General features: G+C 39.1%; 1 protein-coding gene across 2 annotated transcripts in view; it reads right to left on the bottom strand.

Annotated features, from left to right (window-relative positions):
* The window catches only part of bmp1a (bone morphogenetic protein 1a), a 50,743-nt gene extending 30,858 nt beyond the window's left edge, over positions 1-19,885 (bottom strand). For both annotated transcript variants that reach the window (XM_044025300.1, XM_044025301.1), the window contains exons 1-3: positions 19,642-19,885; positions 7,431-7,544; positions 773-898 (exon numbers count right to left, since the gene is read on the bottom strand). In XM_044025300.1, coding sequence (XP_043881235.1) covers positions 773-898; positions 7,431-7,544; positions 19,642-19,795 — 394 coding nt within the window. In that variant the 5' untranslated portion in view covers positions 19,796-19,885. The remainder of the gene's footprint in view (positions 1-772; positions 899-7,430; positions 7,545-19,641) is intronic.
* Between the last annotated feature and the right edge of the window lie 161 nt (positions 19,886-20,046).

The following is a 20,046-nucleotide window of genomic DNA, read 5'->3' as shown; positions in this document are numbered from 1 at the left end:
AGCATTTCCCAGCGAAAAGCATGAAAATGCTCATTTTTGGTGATTAACAGACAGTTTTATCATTGTCCTTTGTGAAGCTCCCCTGTCATTTTCATTTTGAAGAATTAATGAACGAATGACACACACATTTCTGTGCAGGATGTACTGAACTAATTTCTTTAATGAACTGATTCTAATGATTCAGTTACACCGAAAACAACTGCTTTGATGTCACCAGTTTGAGGAGGTTCTATGAAGTAATGGAAAGCGAACGGCGTGACTGATACCAAACCAAATAGAGCCGAGTTGTGCAAGAACTGTATAATGGAAAAGCACCATTGGGTCATGTAAATGCACTTTTACTGGCTTCACTGATAATCTGTGGATCTTCTACTGTTCTGTTTTTGAGTCGTGCAAACACGTCGTTGTATATTTGAAACACTGAAGTGATGGCGTGAATTCAAATGAAAAAAACCCCAAAGGTTTAAAGGGAGCATCTGGTGGCAAGTTCCTACAACATTAGTCCACGTTTGGTCCAACAAGTCCTGCTGTGTCTTCTGGCTTAGAGAAGTGCAATGACATCAGCGAATTTCTTTGTAACAATTCCTTTTTCTTTTTTTTCCCCAAGGAATTCATTGATCCTTCAGCGTAAAAAGCATCAGCGTGTCCTATTCTAGTCATTTTAACCACATAAGCGTATAATGTTTTTTTTACAATGCGCAGTCATAAAAGGTCATTATTCCACATTACATCATGTACACATTTGATTAGAGGGAGAATCTTTGTTACTTACCACTGAAGTTTCCACTGATGACATAAGGAATCACGCCCTCAGGCCAAACACGCTCAGGTCTGGATGTGGCAGCTCTTTTCCTGCGGCGTGAGCCTTGCCTGTTACGGCTGTTCTGATTGGCCAATCCTAAGAATTTACAACAAAATACAACAGGTTGGATTATTCAGTACATTTTGTATCATACAATAGAAGAAAAAGTGAGGACATGATCACAAAGGTGCGATGCTATTTTTAAAAAAGAAAATCCAATTATCATTTGTTCTCCCTTGTTTTGCACGAAGGGATTTTATTGAAGCCGAATCCTTTTCTTCTTCTCAAATTAATTTCGCCATAAATGTCACTCAACGCAAATAAATTGAGAGTAACCATGGAGACTAAGCTCCCACCTAAACCTGGTGATTATAATAGGAGACACCCGTACGTGTCACACACATACAGCACAATAATCCTTACAGTGCTGCAACTGCACATCCATATGCCACACAACACACACTAAAGCAAACACAGAGGGAAAAACTGCACCTGGTTTGAACTCATTTGGGGTTAGAGTTATTTTAGAGAAACTTTTAGAGAAACTTTCCCAACTGTCAAAAAAAAGTCAGCGAAAATGTCACATTAAAGCCTCTTACTGTATACTGGAGGAGTAATTTAACTGACAAACTATACAATTAAATGAGTTTTCGTTATCTAAAATTGAGCTTAATGCTGAAACATTTTAATTGTATATTATCTAATTATGGAGCACACTACATCTGGAAATAATGTCACGCTTCAGTGCATCTCATGCAGCAAATTCCCCCCCTTTTCTTTTTACAGAAACATATGGGATTTCTCGTCATTTTAAATCACATCCAGAGGAGTTCTGAGAATTGTATCACTCATGTCACGTCACAGCGAAGCAAAAAGGACACATGTTTTGTTCATGGAAAGAACAGAGGTAACTTATTTTCCATTTATTTACATCATTTTGGGTACTTCTAACTTCGAATATAATGTAGAAAAACTCACGTTTGTTCCTTTGAAAATTAGAAATAGTTTTGAAAAAATGTTCGCAATGGAACTTGGCAGGTCTGCAGCTATATTCTAGGTCAATGGTTCTCAAATCAAATTGTGGTACGTGTACCACCAGTGGTACGCGAGCTTCCTTTGGTGGTACTCGGAAGGAAAATGAGAAACACTGTTCTAGCGTATGTGATCAAAGAGTGATCTGCCTCCTGTGAAAAGTCTGTAGCTGACTTTGCTCGGCCTAATTACACCACAGTATTTTAGCGTTGGTGAGGATGGCGTCACTTCAAGAGCTCACTATTTTGTCAGGTGGTAATTTAACTTTTTTACTGTACTTTTTTCAAATCTGACTTGATTTTAACAACAAACTTTGTAACTGATTTTCCAATGTTTTAATCTTGAGAAAGCACAAACTGGACGATCCCGTCGAGTCAAAAGCACCACACACTGGACCACACACTGAACGCCTAGTGTGTGGTCAAACGATTTCAGGGATTTGGGATCTCACAGAGACTCGCCTGATTTATATGTGACTTCAGAATATGAACAGTCATGCCGTCATCTTCAGTTATAATAGCTGTTGTGTGTATGCAATGTTTTGTGCTGGGAAATGCAAAAAAACTGTGGATGAAGTCATGGCTGAGATGGAAGATGGAATCAACTTTGCTTGTACACGTTACAGTTCTAAACAAAAGTACGCAACATCCGTTTGCCGGTCGACTCGCTCTCATTGGTTATTGTGGGCTTCTGCTCATGCCCCCAATTCCTGTTCAGTCGTAAGTATCATGACTCTGATGCGTCCGATGACGTTAAACTCGTGTTATCCCTCACACTACAGGAACATTTGTTCAAATCAGTCTACAATCCCAGGACCATAATCTGGCCAATAAACCTCTAGTGTGAATAAAAATTGTACAAATGACTGTCACTCAGTGTTGGACTAAAAAAAAATACAAAGATAAAATCCTCCTGTGAAAAATCCACAGCTGACTTTGCTCGTTTTTTTCGCAGGTGGTACAAAAGTTTGAGCATCACTGTTGTAGGTATAAAACTTATTTTCTTGTTCTTGCTGTAATGAAATTCTGCAGAATCCCAGTGGTGCACTGACAACTTGGTATTTATACAAAAAAGAAAACTCCAGCAGCAATTAAAAAAAGAAGACTTTACTGCAAAACACCACCTGGATTGACCTCAGAATTAAAGCGACTTTTGAAAAAAACAACCAACAAACAAAAACAAGTGCATCTGGTTTCACACCGTCCACTGCGCCGCGCCGCGTCTGCTGCTCATCTAACTATCCTCAAAATCTGCTCGTCCTCGTCTCCTCTCATTAAAATGTGATTAACATGCACAGACACAGTTTGCCGGAACAATGTGTTCTGTCGAATTTCAGTCTGCGGGAGTAAATCTCAGCAGCCGGGAGAGATCAATTAGCACGTACACTTGTACATGTGTCGAGCAAAACGCCTGATAAAGAGCCAAATATCTGCTCAGTCAACTGATAAGGAGACACAAAATGTGGAAGATTACAATAACGTGATTAAATCTACAATCTTCATTTTGTAGTAATGCCGAGGCGGTTTAAGGGATTTTTCTCTCTCTTTTTTTTTCTGTGGATCGTGTTATTCATTGAACCACATGACCCTGGTCTTTGCTCGATGTGGGACGTGGACATGAGGTCACAGACTGAACAAACTCACTTCTACTGAACATGCTGATCTGAGTCAATTCCTGAAATAACAACAACCTTAATCAGCACCTGAGGATTAATCATAAACAGAGCAGAAAGTGAACAACAACAACAACAAAAAAGGGGGATTATCAGCAAGCTGATTACTTCAGTAATGTTATGATTAAATCTGCCCTGATTTATGACAAAACATTACCATTCGTTGAGATCCATAATAAATTGATAAACATGTAACTTTATGAAATATTTGGCACTTTTTAAGCAACTTGTGTGGAGGAAAAAAAACAACAACAGTGTAAATGTTATGTACTATTAGTTGTGTAAAGGTATTTGATTTATGTCCATCTTGTTTCTAAACAGTGGTCGTACTGAGGTTGTTTTCATAATCGATTAATCTATTGTCAGAAACTATTGAAATATGTTGATTGTTGTTTCCCAAACCTCAAAATGATGATATTCTCAAGTGTGCACAAACCAAAATGACACATTTTTTTGTTATATGGAGCAAAAAAAACCTGAAAATATTCAAATTTAAGAAGCTGAAAAATTAGAACGCTCGTTTTAATTGTTGAAAAAACATTTGCACCAATTAACTGATTATTGAAACAGTTTCAGCCCTAATGTTGATATCATAGTTATTTTTGCAAGAGTGTCTTCTATATTGCATATTACTTTATATGAAAATTTAATGATCAACATTAGTTATTATTATATTATTAGTTTTCAGCAGCATAAATGTGTTAAATGTCTATTTTTCTGGTTTCTTTGCTCCACTTGACAAATAAATCATTAACAATGAATAATGTTGGTTCATGGACAAAATGAAACATTTGAAAATATTATCATTTCAATGTTTTGGGGAAAAAAACATCAACATTTTTCAACAATTTCTGACATTATATGGTCCAAACAATGAATAATTTAATTGAGAAGTTACAGCCCTGGACTGAATATAGTTGGGTAGTAGTAGAAGGGGCATTCCTTTCTGTTTTTTTCCCCTTGTTTTCATTTCATCTGAAAGGCACTTTCTGTTTGCACTTGAAAACAGCAATATAAATAAAATTACTATTATTAGATAAAGTGAAAGGAACATTGGAACAAAATGTCAACGGGTATAAAATCCTGCACCCATAGCTCCACTTCACTCCCTCGGATGTCAATATTTAAACATAACAATCAATCCGAACTTTTAGGAGCAGCTGAAATGTTTTCTTTAATCCTGGGAAACATTTCCTTTTCTCGACGTGTTCATTTACTCAAGAGGAAAAACACTGTTCTGGCACAGACGGCGACAAGCACACACTTGCTGCTTCATGCTCACCTGTAGATTATGGGATTGCAAAGCCTATCGGTCCCTGCTGACTCACAGCTGTTGTTTAAATACAGCTTTTCCATTTAAAAACAACATTTACGCCGACAAAGCCCAGCAATTACTGTTGTACATGGAGATACAAGTGTAGCAATGGGCCGGGATAATAGGGGAGCGGCGTGCATAAATGTTTTAAAGGAGCTCATGAAAAACACAAAGCTGAAATCAGACAGGTGCCGCCGAGAGCCGGGGAGGATCCCGAGTGGTTTGGCTGTTGTAATGTCAGGTAGTGCAGTGTCCTTGTATATAATTATTCTCAAATGAGAAAAAGCGATGTAGTCACCTTGTTATTTTCAGTTTTTATAATGAAACCGCATTCCCACAGGCACAGTGCAAAAAAAATTATTATTTTTAAGAAAGTAAAAAAATAAGCCCAATTTCTGGGAAGTTGTTCTTATGTTTTTGCCTGAAAAGAAAAATAATCTTGGCGGCCAAGTGTTGCACTAGAATAATGATCTAATTTTAAGATAACTTTGTCTTAATAAGACATTACAGGTTAGTTTAAGCATTAACTTACCACTTTGTATGAAATCCTAACCGAGGAACACGATTTTCTTTTCTTACTATAAGAATAACTGCACATCTTCTATTGAGTGTGCTCTCTGCAAATGTGTGCTTGGCCTTCTATGTGTGATAGAAGCACTATTTTGTATTTCTACACTGTATTTGAAGGATGTAATTTTAAAAATCTGTATTCCACCCATCCCTAATTTGTTAAAGAACTTCAATTTTGGCCAGTTTGGACTAGTTTTGGCCTGTTTTAAGTTACATTACAGTGGGAATGTGGCTAGGTGTACCACCTAGTCTTTTGTTTACCCCATTGGCAGATTTAGTTTTCTCTTAAATCGAAAAAATATAAATCAATTTAGTTTTTCGCAGTGTAAAAAACTTTTTTTGACCAGTGGGAATGTGATGCAAGCAGGATTTTTTCCTCTTTGGCTTCTTTAGTGAACCAGATGAACATGCCTCTTCATCCTCCTTCCATTTTTTGGTAACAATACAAATTCCTATGACGTGCATTCATCTTCCCTGTAAGAAGCCATGAATGTTTTTGTTGAGACTTTTTACTTCATCATTTCGGAACAGTTGAAAGATGGGACTAAAGTAAAAGATACAAAATGGGTCACTCAGGTCCACAAAACCTGAGTGACAAACCAGTTTGCTATTTTTTGGGGGGGAAAGAGGCTTTAGTGATCGTCAAACACATTTTGGCCCAATAACATCTCTAATTTTTACCCCTAACACTTGCCCCGTAAAACAGAGTTACAATAGGTTGTGGTTAAAATCTAGTCCTATGAAATGTGACACACCTTTAATGTGATACATCATCACGTAACACGTTTTGACAGAAATTCAACATGCCATCGTGGAGACATGTCAAGAAATGTCTGGAACACCTGGGAATACTGATAAATACAGTGTGTGGTGTGCAAAAAATGCTGCTAACAGGTTTGTTGTGGTTAGCGTAGCTGCCCAACATGTTAAACAAAGTTAGCATGTTGTGTAGCTAAATTAAAAACACATTAACCTCATGTGTGATAGAAAAAGGAACATATTAATTGTATCATAACTCCCTGTGGTGAAAACTACATAGTGGACCAGTTTATAGTATGTAGAAGACATTATTATTAAGTTTTAAACTGAAAATTAAACCCTGCTAAACCAAAACTACATGTTGATAAATTCATAGCTTTCAATTTGAAACCCTGGCAGTTGCATATTCGTTGTCAGGGTGGGATTTTTCCTGTCAACAGGATTTCCTGTTTTTATGACTTCCTTTTCTGACTTAATACTTTTCTCAAGTAAGTCCTCTTGGGACATACATTCATATTTTCGCAAATATCATACTTGCCTGTATAAAGGAGTTTTATTACTGCATTATATTAAATTCACAATATTGATGATAATTATATTCAAGTGAACAGAGCATCCATATCGGAATAGTATTCCGGTATCAGGATCGGATCGGAAGTGAAAAAAAGTGGATTGTGCATCCCTAGTTAGCATAGCTAAACCACATGTTAACTAATGTTAGCATGCTGTGCAGCTAAATTAAAATGAACACATTATTAAAAACAGTGAGTGACATATTAAAAAAATATAATTATATATTTACAATATATTATAATATATATATATATACATATACATACATACATATGTATATATATATATATATATATATATATATATATATATATATATATATATATATATATATAATATATAATAATACACAGTGGACCAGTTTATAGTATGTAAAAGACACTGCTAACAAGTTTGTTGTGGTTAGTGTAGCTACACAACATGCTAACCAATGTTAGCTGTAATGAGGGTAATACTAGATTCCTTGGATATAATTAATTGTGACCCTCTGAAATGTGGCAAATAAAAAAAATCTTCATCTGAAGTGCTTGTTCACTCATACAACAAGAATCGGGACATGCTACATCTCCAAGTTTTTCACGCAAAACAGAGAGGTGAGATTAATTAGGAACAAGGGGTGAAAAAGGATTAAGCTTTTGCGTGATCATAAGTTTTCACCGTAACTCGTCATGTTTGAAGAAGTCGTTTCTGTTGTTGTTGTTTTTTACCTGTGTCTGTGTGATTGATAATCTGGACAGTTCTCTGAACCAAATCTATTATTCTGTCCACTTTAAACGACCGCAGGTCCTCCTCGTCCAGAGCGATGTCTCCCAGAAAGGCAACTGAAACAAAACAAAGATGACACATGTCAGAGGACATCCACTAGACAGAGTTTCACTTTGCTTTACACAGTAGCCTTGGGCTTTTTCTACCACTCAGACAAAGTAAAAAAAAAAAAAGCATTGAGGCCCAGTCAAATCACTTGGCGACAGCCTAGAATGCATAACACACATAACAAAATATGTTTTTTTCCCATTTTGGCTGTGTCCTGTTTACCCGTGCCATGCAATGAAATAGAAACAGAGTTGTGAAACAGCAGTGTCTCTGTTTGGATAACAGGCCATTTTGTCTCATCTCCAAATTGCAGCACAAATGTAAGCAGTTCAGTGCATATGGCACATGATGGTCCGGGCACTAAAGACAGAGTATGAACTCAGAAACCTGACTGCTGACATTGTTCACATCATAAACTGAGCCAGATGTGACCAAACAACAAATCTCACGCGTTGTTCCTCGGACAGCTTATATGAGAGCTATCAAATATGATACAGTGAGACATTGACGGTGCCTCGATGGAGTAATGTGGGGCACCTTGAACAAGTAATGGCACTTTAATGAGGCCAGGGAGAGGGAAAATAACCAAACAGTCCCACTTTACGAGGAATGAGCTTTATGGAATTCTCTACAAAATGGCCCATTTCTTCAGAGGATAAGGTGGGAGTCCTCCCCACAAAGACAGGGTGCACAGGTTTACAAGATTTAAACACCAGCATGTTTCTACAATTTATGACCTGGCTTGTGTACATGAGCTGGGGAAAACTGTCAGAGGTAGCGGGGGATTAAAGAGAAGCAGAGGGGGATAATAAAAAAGTAAATTGGTGGCAATGTGACCTATGTCTGAAAGCAGATGACAACGAGAATAAGAGTTCTTCCCACAACTCATTTCTGATTAGGGAGGTCAGGAAGAAAATGACAACCTTCGGGATGTGTATTTACAGGTTAGCATGGTGGAAACGAGATTAAAGGAACAACCACTAAACTAAAAATGCCAGCAATTTACAGTAGTAAACTTTAAATCACAAAAACAACGTTTTCAGGCACAATTAAGTCCGTGCTATTTAAATGGACTACTGTGTGGGGTTGATTTGTGCAATGCTAGGTGGCGATATGCCCTCTTTCAGCTTGTTAGTATTAAGGCCCACTTATACTCCATCTGCGTCAATTTTACATCTCCGTCACCACACTACACACCTGTTTTTGCGAAAATATATTTATACAAGTTCTCTTTCTGTATATATAACGTCTAAAATGTTTACAAAGTCCAGTTTTAGTCAGACGAGGAGAGTACTTAGTTTTTTTGTTTCTAACATTATGTCAACACACTGACTGTGTCCCCCTGTTACAAGCTACTCCTACTATGAAATAACAAAGAAAATTCATTTTGCAAAGTTTGTTTGAGGGAGTTATTAATCTCCTGCACAGAAGACTGGAACAAGAGAGGCAAGAATGAATAGCAGAACAAAGGCAGAAGATATATTGAAAGTCACTTGGTTCACATCCCTTTTCACCAGAGGACTATCATTGAAACAATCTGGAGTTGGATGTGGTGGATGCAGGCCAATCTTTCACCCTGGAGGTCATAGAGGATATGAGGCAGAATGACTGTGTTTGAGTTTAAAGGCTAATGGCAGCAATAAGGAAAGGTGTAGATCACTGCTGACAGGATAGGGCATGCACAGAGGATAGGTTTAAATTCCAGAGGTCAAAGGGATCCTCTAATTTGTTCCTGCAAAAAACCAAACACTAACTCACCAGCGTCCAAGTCCATGACAGAAAAAACAGACTCAAACTTAGCCTTAGTACTGACAGTCACTGGCAAGAACATCAGTGATAAGGTGAAACCAGCAGATGTAGTGCAGTATGGGATGGATATGCTGACAACACAAACACATTTTTCTTTTTTTGTAATCACCACATTTTTTACTAGATTCCCAGAACTGGCTGAGTGCTGACAAGAACAGGCAGTACTTGAACAATTAATTCCAAGTTGCCGTGATATAAGACCACTTTCAAAACATTCCTCCAAAAGTCTTTTTTACTCCATACTGGATGAGAAACGTTCAACAACAATTGGAGGATGTTTCCTTTCACATGTCGAGTCAATTTGCAACATATTAGCAGAGTTGTGTAAATGTCCGCAGGCCATGACTAAATAACCAAGTGCAGACTTTCCACTATGAGGTTCACAGAGGGATGCACTCACTGCCTATGACCGAGTCCCAGTCATCCAGCACAGTGCCGGAGACAGGCCGCTTTAATCCGCAGTGTCATTGTTCTCAGACAGCAGTGGAGATTGAAGTGAGCAAATGCGTGGCCCGGTGACATTAGGACATCATTTCCCCCGGGGACAGCAGTCGTCCTGGAGACGCAGTTGCAGGTTTATGGAGAGACTCACGGGGATTGAGAATTAATCCCCCTGTCTCCTGGCCATAATTATCCACAGACGCATGGTTTTAGGAATCTTTTGTGCACCACTCCATCCTGGGATTGAGAACAGGTTATGGAGAAAGGTGATAAACTCATCGAGAAACAGAGAGCTGTAATGATATTGGGCACAAAGCGAGAGAGACGGGTGTGTTGTTCCGTAGATTAAAGCTCAGGGAATGTGGCAGATGGCAAGTGATCACCACAGAGCACAGAGCGCCATCCCTTTCCAAACACTATTCATTACCTAAATGAGAACAGCTGCAGTAATAATACTAATATCTATGCAGAATAATTGGGATGGGACATTATGAAAATTTGCAGTCATGATTATCCTGACCAAAAATAATTACGACTTGTAAAAATATCATTTATGGATTGTTAAATGGAAACAGAATTCTGACACAACCAGAGATGGTTGGGACTTTTTTTTGTAACAAATGCATGTTACTAATATAACAAAAAAATGAATAATGTGTAACATCTCTCGCTCCATCTTAATCTAATCTCACAATACCAGTGTGTGAATTATATGTGAGGAAGAGGAGGATGATGAGAGAAGAAATGATCTTATTGGTAACAAATCTGTCTCCTGTGAAAAGTCTGTAGCCTACTTTGATCGACCTATTTACACCACTGTATATTAAGGTTGGTGATGACGGTGTTACTTCAAGAACTCAATATTTCCTCAGGTGGTAAAAGTTTGAGAACCACTGAAAACCAATATTCAATAAAATAATTTTAACTAATGTCAGTTACACTATAAGTATCACTAAAAGAAAACAAAAAAGAAGATAACATGCAACCTCTCTCCTCTGTCATAGATTCTTTTTTTTTTATTATTAAACTAATCCATCATAATCTGTCTCATCTCAGACTGTGCCCCCCCGTCAATCAGTGGATCCAGCCAGATTACACATGAGATCTCAATCAAATTAATCCCATTGATTCGTGCCCCCAGCCTCAACCTCTGCGGTGTCAAATACTCCAGGACTGTTGCTATAAATCTTCTTCTGTGAATACCAGAGCACGACATCTGCCACTGAAACATGCACAAACATCAATACTAAGCCGGTATAGACACTAACAGCGGCTATATTTAGCAGACCAGCTCCACTGCAGAGAGACTTTCACACAGTCTTTCCACATACAAGACCCAGTGATGAGGGACGAGGGAGGCTGGCCAATATGTAAACCTGGACCGCATCACAATACCCTGGCACCACCTTTCACAGTCTGTGTTTGGTAACAAACGCTGCATTTGAATTCCAATAGAGGCCAATTGTACATTGAGTTTTAGGTGATTACTATCTAATGACAGAGCAACTATCACTTTTCAAATTCCACTCTGTGGCAGCTCCTTTTTTGACAAATGGTGGCCATTGTCCCTATCACTCACTGTTTTTATTTTGTTTTTTGAAGTAGCTACCTAGCGCAAGGCAAACCATTTTTTCATTGGAAGTGAATAAAATGGAACTCAGTAAAAACATAACACTAGTTACTATTGTGCATCTTTTAATTTGGTCCTACTTCCAAGCTGCTCCAAGTCCTAAAAAAGTAAGGTTAGCCACAAACATTCATGGATAAATGCTAGGATAAATGCTATGCTAATGGCCAGAAAGTAAAATGTGTGCCATATCATTACACTGCAAATGACGCAACCATTTTTTGATTGCTCAAATTGTTTTGTTCCAATATGAAAAAAAAGTAGGGTTGGCTTTACACATTCATGGCTAACTGCTAGACAAAAGGCTAAGCTAACGTCTAGAAAATTAATATGTCATAGCATTACACTGCAAATGACACAACTATTTTTTTATTTTTATTTTTCAAAATTGCTCAAATTGTATTGTTTCTATTGGTAAAAATAAATGTTGGCTACTAACATCCATGGCTAACTGCTAGGCTAAATGCTAAGCTAATGGCCAGAAAAGGGTGGCATGCCATAGCATCACACCAAACATGACACAGGAATTTGCATCACTAAATCAAGTGGATGAAGAGGCAATTAACTTGTTCACATGGGTCTCGCATTGACACTAACACCGATCAGAACCTAAGTGGATAATGATGAATACTGATTAAACACATTCTCAATGGTAAAAACTATTTACACACAGGTTTAAAGTGTTTTTTTTACAGTGGGAATTGTTTATAAGAAGATTAAGATGAGAAAGAGCAAAAAAAACTCTAAAAAGGCAACGATGTAAATATGGAACCTTTCTCCTCTGGAAAAGCAACACCATCTGTTTCTTCTGCAAATGCTTACCGTGACATTTCCCCACACAGCAATTGCAGCTGAAGGCAGGCGAGGGGAAGAAAGGCCGGTCATTTGCAAAAAGGTAACTAAATTTGAAGTGCGCCTCTGGCTGAGTCTCTTGTTTCCATGATTTAAGCAATTATTTTTCAATAAATAAAAGTCTCATCAGCCACAGCTGGTCAAGACTTGAGTTACTGTCACTGCGCTACAGCTTCAATCTTGCTGAGGAGAACAACTCCTTCAGCTGCAAAGGGCACACAGCAAGGGACTGCCACCCTTTTAACATTTCACACTCCATCAAGCCCATTAGCAGATTGGATTTCCCAGCTCATCCCTGCCACTGATTACTGATATACCCCACTCCCCGTCGAACCCCACTCTAATGACTCATCAACTCTCCAGCCATTTGTCTTTTTAAATGTCAGCGATAGACAGAGTTGAGCTCCTGACATGGATGAATAATTCATTGCCACACTGCAGGGATTTTCACCTTCGACAAAACTTATTTTGACTGACCAGACGTCATACTTTTGGTTTAGACAGCGACAAACACACACAGGCTGGCGTGAGGAAAGAACGTGTTTGTTTCTGAACAGATGTCCAGAGCAAACTTTAAATGGGTTTGTGGATTAACTAAATCTGGAGGATATCTTCAAACCTCCACATTTTCCATAAATAATAGCTGAGAAAACACCTTAGTTATTCACTACAGGTGGAAGGGCACAGAAGAACGACTCTCCCTGAGAAACAGCGCTGTGGCACCGGTTAATTATGTAGTAAAAAAAACAACAACAACGACAACAACAACCACAGTGAATAATGAAGAAGGGAAGCATAAGATGCTCATTAGTGTGGGCTTATTGGGCATTTTTGAGCCATTCAAATTAGCTTTTACCCAACACATTTGTTGTTAACTCAGGCTTCGTACCGAGACTTGATGTTGATGTAAGGCAAGATTAGTTATTACTTAGCTTCGACGACAAACATATTGTTCCAGCTAATGCACCGAGATCTTGCCAATAGATTGGCTCCCTAATCACCTGAATCCTGCAGAGAGAGAAGTGGCAGGGGTCCTGTCCTGTAAAAAAAACACCCAGTGTGGGCTCACTTATGCAGTTTGCATTCCATAATAAAACAAAAGAGTCTGCTTAAGTGTTGCTTGAAGGCCCAATCACGGAGTTCAACAGGCCCATCACGATGCAAGAGCAGGACTGAAGGACAGAGCTGGATAACGAGTGTCATCTGCTTTGAGCTGAGCTTTGAGTTTTTTTTTTATTCTGTGCTCAGAATGAGACACAAATGAACAAAACTTTACAAATATATGCACAGAACAAAGAATTAAATTAAATAAATAAATAAAAAACTGGTCAACACACAAGCTTATACCCTATTACCATTGGTAAATTTGTTTTTGACCAGTGTGATTCAGTGCATTTACATGCATAAAAGTCCAGTTTCCTTAGTGTCATGTAAAATCAAGCTAGTTTTAGTCAGACTAACATACCTGAATAACACAATTTATAGTCAGATTACTCCTGCACTTAGTCAGATTGGAGTCGGACTTCGCGTTCTGCGCATGCACCAAAATTTCCTCCTACGGTACTGTTGCTGATAATCATACAGCGACGTCAACACAGCAACCCCAAGAGCCATGCTCTTTGTATCCTGATTAAAATGTACAGCAGGTACGAAACACACAGAACCTATATAGGTAGATACAGCGCCCCCTACTGAGGCGGAGTCAGGCGTACACAACCAATAAATCGACTCTCTCCTCTGCATGAATTCTCAGACACTGCAAGTTGTCCGATTGCCTGCGGGCTTAGATCGATTCCCCGACTGATTTACTATGAAACAAATATGACAATTGCGGGACGTTCCTATCGAAGGAAACTCCCTGTGGCCTAGGAAATCCTGAGTTCTGACAACAAATGGAACGCAGAATTAGACATGCATTCATCCTCCAGCTATTAGCATAGTCATTAGCTATGAATGTTTATTGTGCACTCTACTTTTTACAACTTGAGACAGCAATCAATATTGATACCATCAACGTCCTTCTGTGTTTGTGAAGTCAAAATTCCTGCATGTGTGAAAAAACCCTACTGGCATTGGGTTTGAAATTTACGATTTATCATAATCGTCCATTTCCCAATATCACAAGACCAAAAGTTCTCAAATGATAACCGAAGTTTGGTTTCAACGATGACAGAACTACAGAGACCATAATCACACATGTGACAGTCATACTCACCTCTACTTCTCTGCGTAAAGTACAGCAAAAATGGTAAGTGCTGCAAAAACAGACCATGGATGTAGGAGAGGGAGATGAAGACTTTGAAACACTGAATGTCATAGCGGCATTTAAAGCTGCAAGTGAAGCAGTTTGGTTTCCCCATGTCCAAAAACGTTAAAAAAGGAGGAAAAGGTAAGGGACAAATGAAAAACAATATGCAGACACTGCCAGACTGCAATGACCTACACTTCAGAGAATATGCGTAACATGAGAACCCGCTTGGCAAATTGTCACCCTGAGGGGAAAAAGAAAGGTCCAGCCAGGCCAAAAGACTCTAAAGGAAGCGTTTACAACCTCACGTCCCTATGATGACATGATTTACTGTGGTGCTATCGTGACATTTTGAAATCGCTTCACCCCAAACGATCCTCCTTTCAAGAACGATGTTGATGGAAGAGAGAACTTTTAAAAACAAGATATTTATATTTTAAAAACAGAAAATAGAAATCTAATTATTGTGTAAGTCTGACTAAGGCCAAATTTTGAAAATACATGTAAACAAGTTGGACAAAACAACTTACTATTTATTTATTTATTAATATACTCCTGCATGTATGCATTCAACGGGACCCAAACATCCTGCACATGTTCCTCAGTTCCCGTGAAATTCAGACCGGTGCTTTTTTGGATAGACGAGGAGACCAAATGTATACTCTATCAGCATAAAGTATTCCATTTTTGAAGTTAATGGATGGTAGAAGGATACAAAATGGAGACTGGGGACTGAGTAGCCGCTAGCTAAAGTTGTTTTGGTCTGTGATGTGATATATCAACCTGAAACATGGTGAAATTCAGACCGGTGCTTTTTGGACAGATGAGGATACCAAATGCTCTGTCAGCATAAAGAAGTAAATATTTTGAAGTTGAGGCATGGTAGCAAGACACAAAATGGTGCTCAGGCACCAACTAGCTGCTGGTTAAAGTTATTTTGGTCAGGAATAGATCAACCGCAAAATTTCTAAGTAGTTTGAAGGGGGCATATCAGTGTAGGGGAGTTGGACACACTTCAAGTTCAATTAATCATTTGACTATATGCATGATGGTTTGGCATGGTTTTCAATAAGCCAGGCGACTCTTTCCAGTAAGCTTAGAGGAAAAAAAACCCAACTGCTAAAAGACAATGTAAACCTTTTTTCATTGATTTGAATCGCTAAACTAAGAATATTTCCCCTTAGCGACAACTGACCACAGGTTATGGAGCCAGCTTGTATTTTATCGGAAGCTGTAGAAGTGATGTTCCACATAATGGGACTAATGACAGTCATCTAATGAAACGGTGTAGTTGAGCTACAACCTTATTGACTGACTGTTATCAAAAAACAATCCAGTTGTTGAAAATGTTCAACGCTAAGAGGTGAGAGGAAGCACATAAGTCTCTGCTGACAGCATCAAATTCTTCTGCCTGTGGGATAGTCAATGGCCTGCACTCACCTCACCGAGGGCCTTTGTGGCACAGAGTCACTGCCCACCACACAACCGTGCTTTCCCTTGGCATGACGTGAATAACCTACAGTCTGTGTGAAGTGCCGGAGCCCAGCACAGGGTAAAAAAGGAGAGCGGAGGGGGCACGGCGAGACGAGAACACGACTTTCATAAGAAAGGACAAGTGAGGGAAGGTGTGTTCAGGTCGCCCTGTGCGCGCTCAACAGCCTGCACACACACACAAACACAACTGTCTCCCGAGTCTGTAGAGATTAAGATGTCTGCTTCAAGAGTTAATACAAACATACCAGCGACTTCTTTCATGATTAGGATTTAAGCAGTGAAGACAATGAGCGTGACTGGTTCACATTCATTTTTCATTTTGAAAACGAGTGGGTTTAATCTCAGCGTTGGAAGTCTTAAATGACTTCCTGGGAAGCTGCCAGGTTTGGAGTTCTGCAGACTCAGGAATTTTCCACTGGTTAACTTCCTAAATACATGGCATTACTTCAATGTTATTGCACCACTCGCTCTAATCAATGGACACTTCTATGATGAAGTGATGAGTTTTTGTTGATAGGATGATGATAATTTTTTTTTTCCTGTGTTATATTTTTGGTCACATTTGTCTCTCTGATCGTCTGAATTCTGGCAGCACTACTTAAGAAGTAAAAACATCTATTTTGATCAGTTTTCTTGGGAATGTAGGTTATGAATTAAAAGGAGAAAGTATTCAATTTCAATAATAGAGGATAGAAAATAGGATAGCACCGACATTGGTTTGTGCTCTAGTCCACACATTGTGTTTCTGAAAATGTAGCTTTTTGGTGACTTTTGGCCTTTACACACATTAATTAAAAGGTTGATTTTTCACAATCTCAGTTCACAGTGCTCATATTTATATCCATATATGGAGTTTTCGGCTTGTAACGTCATCACGTTTGTTTACATGAGAGTTGTGTAATGGTGTCTGATGTGGCCAAAATTAAGTTCGTTTTAGCATTGCTACTTCGAATTTTAACCGTAAACAAGAATCCAGATAAACTGTGTACGTGTTAGCATACCAAAACTTATGTCGTATATATAGCCTACTGACTTGACACATGCTAACAGCAACAGCAGAGGGGTTATCTATATGTGGACAAAGATGTTTTTGTTTTTAAGTCAGCCAGTATGGACTGAATTATTTTTGAAACTGAAAAAGGAAAATCGCACGTTTTGGATGGACTAGCACCTTCCCTTCCCTACACACCACTACTCACACTGTTTGTCTGTTTTATACGTGACACACACACACAGCAAAGCAGCTGTTTTCGGTGTGTACGGAATCATTAGAAATCAGTTAATTAAAAATATTTGTTCACAGAACCATTCAGTACTTGCTGCATGACCAGAGCGCAGACTGAAATACAGCTGAACGGGTTATGATTTGGCTCACAATCACTGGCTTTCAGCAGTGCTGTCGCTAAATACAACGACTCCTCCGTTAAATATTGTGATTTTAGACATTTCCTTGCTAAATGTTGGAGATTAACGCGCGTTTTCAGGATTTATTTAATCTTTTTAGCTAATCAGTTCAGCATTGTTCGGTTTGATTCTTGTGTTGGATGTCACGCTTGTGACACAGTCTGTCGACGGTACATTTTGGCACGACTCAGCTTGCCTCGAACCTTGCCAGAGCAGGTACTAAAAAAACAGCAGGCACTATCACTAACGGAAAAGCAAAAACAATGAGTAGAGTCGAGCCGAGTAGTGGTAGAACTGTATAGTGGAAAAGCGCCATTAGTGTTAGCACTGCTAATGGGACTTTTAACATGCTAACATGTCGTCCTTTTTCTTTTCTGATCGGCCAAATAGGCTTTAAAGTGGCAGTTGTTTTGCCACCTGTTGACTTGGCATGTGTGGACAGGGTTATTTTTAAAACCCGGAGTAAAACCTCAGTTTTTAAAAATATCCACTTATGAGTGAACTAGGCCTGAGTGCCTTCCCAGGTTTTCTTTACCAATTTGGAGCTAAGTGGCGCTCATAAGTGGTAGCTAGTAAGAAAGAGAGAACTCCATAAGTGAGTTTTAAAAAAGATCAAATAAAATATCTTCAGTTTGACTTGTTTTTCACCTGAATACAAGTCATTATGTTTAACTTTTTATTTTTTGACATCAAAGTAAAGGACAAAGCAAAGGACAAACATGAAACTCTCTCCTCGCAGAGCTCTCTCGACTGCATTAGAAACGTCACACGACTCAGTGCAAGCATTTTCCTGAGAGGAAGCGGCACGACAGAGAAAAATGCTGACCTCCACAAACCACAGAAAGTGATCAGATAGACTCAGTGCAGTGATGTAATTGAAAAATGAGGTGGGGTGGAGAGAGAAATAAAAGAGAGAAAATCAATAATTCCTGAAACATCAATTTTGGAGGTTGTGCAGACACAGATATATGGAGTTTGAATATAGTGGTTTATCAAGTGTGGTGTAAAAAAAAGAAAAAAAGTGGAGATAGTTGCTTAGAAGGAAGGAGAAAAGCAGGTGGGTGTTGGAAGAGCTGGAGAGAAACTTCAGAGAGTGGGAGTTCGTACTTGTGACCGCCTGCAGACGAGCCCGGAGGAAACCACAGAACAAAACCATGCTCTACTCAAAAGAGGATGACTAAATCTGAGCGACTATTGACCATGACATCCTCACAGTGATTGAGCGCTGGGAAAGTCCCCGCCGAAGCAAAGCGACGTATATAATATAAACAGAAGAATAATATAAACACAGCACTTGAACGACTCGGTGTTAACAGGAAGCAGCATCTTGACTGACGTGTACACACAGTTCACGTGCAGCCTGACCTTTGTCGAGTTCACGTTTACACCACAAGACTCGGGGAAAAAATGATGGAGAAAAGAGATCTCAGTGTCAGACACAATCATCCAGGACTTTAAGGTCATATGAAATCTCTCTCTCTCTCTGTCTGTCCATGAGTATGTAACCTGAATACTTTCACCAGATGGAAAACACAATCTGTTTAAACTCCACGTCAAAAAAAGAGGGGATTTGGCAAAGACGAAGAAAATTAATTTTAAAAGACAGGTCAGATAATGCTGTGGCCAAATAATGATGCAGGTCTGAGCACAGCAGACATATTTATACTTAAGACAAACCACCAGCAACACAAGTGTGTGTGTGCATAATGTCTATGCTCCACTGTACTCTCTCTTCTTTCCCCTCCTCCACTTTATTTTAGTGGCTTGTGAACAGCCGGTGAAAAAAAAGGACTATGACAGATAAATAAAGAAAGAATTCCTTTGTTTTTCCCGCAGCTCAGTAATTTAATTTTATTAAAAACCACACAGGAGTCACTGCAGGGATATAAAAACCAAAAAAAGATGCATTTGCTGCAAAAACTTTTCAGCAAACATTGAAGCCCAAACTTTTCCAGAGACTTTCAATCTCAGTCACACACAAAAATCCTCCTGCAGCCACAAACACAAGCTTTAAACTGTCACTCAGCACAAAACAAAGATGCACACTGTAGTTGTTTAGTGGTTTTTAAACTACATGCACTGCTGTCATCTCTGCCACAGCGTCAAATCTGTGCACAGAACAAAAAAAGAAAAAGAAAAAAGAGGAGTCGTGGCATGTTTGTACCTCCATGTAAATATAAGGTTTATCACACTGCGTGGAAAAGAAGAAAGAAAAAAAAACAAATCTTACCAGCTTTACATGGATCCTTGTAGTCGATCGCCTCTGATGTGGCAGTGGGCTCCACATAGTAGCCCGGATCAATCGCCTCCAAATCGATCGCCAATATCGCGCCGAGACACGGCAGAAGAAGAAGAAGAAACAAACATCTCGCCGCGAGATCCATGATTGTGGTGGGGGAGACGGCGAGGAGCGAGGGATAAAGGTAAAGGAAGAGAGAGGGACCAGAGAGAGAGAGAGAGAGGAAGAGAGAGAGAAAGAGAGTGAAGGAAAGAGAGAGGGAGAGAGAGAGAGAGAGAGAAAATGGGAGGTTTTGGGGGAAATGAGATTCCTCCGGAGGGAGGGCGGGTTTAAATCCAGCCTCTCTCCGGTGTCTTTTCTGCTTTGGGGGCAGTGATTTGCTCCGGGCTGTGGGTC

This window comes from Solea senegalensis, linkage group LG5 (genome assembly GCF_019176455.1).
Source record: "Solea senegalensis isolate Sse05_10M linkage group LG5, IFAPA_SoseM_1, whole genome shotgun sequence".
NCBI lineage: Eukaryota > Metazoa > Chordata > Actinopteri > Pleuronectiformes > Soleidae > Solea > Solea senegalensis.
The sequence above is the reverse complement of the archived record's forward strand: the minus strand, read 5'-3'. Positions and strand labels throughout refer to the sequence as shown.